The sequence below is a fragment of the Citrus sinensis genome, chromosome 9 (genome assembly GCF_022201045.2).
Source record: "Citrus sinensis cultivar Valencia sweet orange chromosome 9, DVS_A1.0, whole genome shotgun sequence".
Taxonomy (NCBI): domain Eukaryota; kingdom Viridiplantae; phylum Streptophyta; class Magnoliopsida; order Sapindales; family Rutaceae; genus Citrus; species Citrus sinensis.
The window spans coordinates 33,108,873-33,111,468 of NC_068564.1; the positions used below are offsets into that span (position 1 = coordinate 33,108,873).

At 45.1% G+C, this 2,596-nt stretch overlaps 1 protein-coding gene across 1 annotated transcript; it reads left to right on the forward strand.

Annotated features, from left to right (window-relative positions):
- The first annotated feature begins 546 nt into the window (after positions 1–546).
- Positions 547–2,596, forward strand: LOC102625258 (S-adenosylmethionine decarboxylase proenzyme-like). Its single transcript, XM_052433549.1, has 3 exons — positions 547–714; positions 849–1,018; positions 1,121–2,596. The coding sequence occupies exon 3, from the start codon at positions 1,285–1,287 to the stop codon at positions 2,413–2,415; it is 1,131 nt and encodes a 376-aa protein (XP_052289509.1). The 5' UTR covers positions 547–714; positions 849–1,018; positions 1,121–1,284; the 3' UTR covers positions 2,416–2,596.

Sequence of the window (2,596 nt, forward strand, 5' to 3'; positions counted from 1 at the left end):
TAAATTACAACTCATTCACAATAACGTGAACAATAATAGCAAGTGGTGAGACCCGTATGATTTTTGAAGAAACTATAAGTTGTATATTACACTAAAAACTATTTCTAACCAACATCAATAATAGGGGGAGAAAGTCACTAGGCTAAAAATAAAATATTGTTGTGTTAATAAATATTATTATTTAACATAAAACAATTTCAGTTTTCGTAATAAAAATTAAATGGTATTACATTAACAAATATCAATTATGGAAAAGTTTTTGATACTCCTAATCGGCTAATCGCGGCTCCGTTATTTGAAGATAAAATTCCTGCTTTTCAACAGGCACAAGTGCTTTCACGCGCCACGTGGTCAAGTTGGGCTAGCAAGAAGAGACTTGCCCCAGCACTGAAAAAAGAAAAGCCGCCACGTGGACGGCGTCCCATACGTACACGGACAGCAGAAACGCAAACAAAATCCCTAACGCCACTCCCTTCTAAGTTCCACTGTATTTATAACTATCGCCACTCTCTTGCCCCTGTTCGTGGCCCTCTATAAATACTCTAGCGTCCCCCCTCTTCTCTTCCTCACATACACACGCAGAAGCCTCCCCTCCAAACCGGTAACTGCTGCTTATTTCACTTCCCTCGCACTCTCTCTCTTTCTCTCTCTCGCTCGCTTACCACTATTTCGTCTCGTTTGTTTTCTTCCAGCGTTGCTTTCCAGAATTCTCTCGTGAGTATTCCAATATAGAATTTTGAATACGTTGTTCTTGTTAATTCCTATATTTTTATGCTTGGGTTCTTGATGCTTTCTCGATTTGTTTGTTATTAGATGTGAATTTGGTTTCATTTTTGTTTGGATTTCAGAAAAAAAGTTAAAGAAAAGCGTGAATGTTGTAATGGAGACCAAAGGCGGCAAAAAGAAGTCCAGTAGTTGTAAAAATTCCATTCAATACGAAGTTCCCCTCGGCTACAGCATTGAAGACGTTCGTCCCAACGGTGGCATCGAGAAGTTCCGATCTGCTGCTTACGCCAACGTACGCCGTCGTTTCTTTCTTCCCCCCCCCCCCCTCTCTCTCTTCATATTTTTGCAGATTTATTGATATTGTTGTGTGTGTGTTTGTTTGTTTGTTTTGCAGTGCGTGAGAATGCCTTCTTGATATCCGTCCGATACGCCCCCATTGCTTCTTCCTTCGATAGCGTAGAGTAGTAGAAATTCAATCTTTTATTTTCTTTCTCGTTTTGTCTCACTAAAATTAAATAAAAAGCGTTCTCTGGAAACGAAAGTCTACCCAACCCAGTCATGGCCGTTGATTCATCACCACCCGTTGCTTCTCCAATTGGATTCGAAGGCTTTGAAAAACGTTTAGAGATTACTTTCTCACCAGCTCCCATTTTCACTGACCCATCTGGCCTCGGCCTACGGGCTCTGACTCGTTCTCAACTCGACTCATTCCTCGATCTCGCTAAGTGCACCATCGTTTCTCAGCTCTCCAACACCGAGTTTGACTCATACGTTTTGTCCGAGTCGAGCCTCTTCGTTTTCCCCTCGAAGATTATTCTCAAAACTTGTGGGACCACGAAGCTGCTCTCGTCAATCCCACAGATTCTCAAACTCAGTGACTCACTCTCACTTGCTGTTTCTTCTGTCAAGTACTCGCGTGGCAGCTTCATTTTCCCTAATTACCAACCCTCCCCTCACTGTTGCTTCTCCGAAGAAGTCTCCACTCTGAACGAGCACTTTGGTTACCTGAACGCCAAGGCTCACGTCATTGGCGATCCCAAGTTTCCTAATCGGAACTGGCACGTTTACTCGGCGTCGAAAGAGAGATCGTTTGATAGCGTGGTGACTCTCGAGATGTGCATGACCGGCTTGGATAGAAAGAAAGCAGCTGTGTTTTACAAGAGCTCGTCTGGGGCCGCGGGGGCCGGTGAAATGACCAAAATGTCTGGGATTAGTGAGATTCTTCCCAGTCACGTGATCTGCGACTTTGAGTTTGACCCGTGCGGGTACTCTATGAACGGAATCGACGGTCCAGCGTTTTCTACGGTGCACGTGACACCAGAGGATGGATTCAGCTACGCTAGCTATGAGGCCGCGGGGTTCGACCTCGGGTTGGTGAGATTCGAACCAGTGGTCAAGAGAGTCCTCAACAGCTTCGCCCCACGTGAGTTCTCTGTCGCCGTCACGTGCGGGAGTGGGACCCAGTGGTGGTCCATGGAGGGCGCTGACGTGGAAGGGTATTCGAGTGAGACCGCGGTGAAGCAGGAGCTGGCAGGCGGTGGTTGCGTTGTGTACAAGACTTACTCAGTTGATCCCAATGCGAGGTGCGCGGTGAGCGCCCCTCCAAAGGTGCCTAATCACTGCTGGAAGGAGGTGGCAGCAGAGGAGGAAAGCGGCATGGTGGTTTGTCGTTTTGTTTCGCCGGCTTAGGTCTATGTCAGTCTTTGTTTGTTTGAGTCATTCAGTCACAGCCAGTTGCTCTATATTATTAAATAATTGCCGGTTTTCGGTTTGCTTTTAAAAGTATTGTTCTGGTTTTATTTTATTTTATGTTATTGCAGTCTTTTTGTTTTATGTGTGAAAAATAATTCGGCTCGGCCATTATGCTCTA

Excerpts from the sequence above, each read along its gene's own strand:
- LOC102625258 (XM_052433549.1), top strand. The coding sequence starts at position 1,285 with ATGGCCGTTGATTCATCACCACCCGTTGCTTCTCCAATTGGATTCGAA.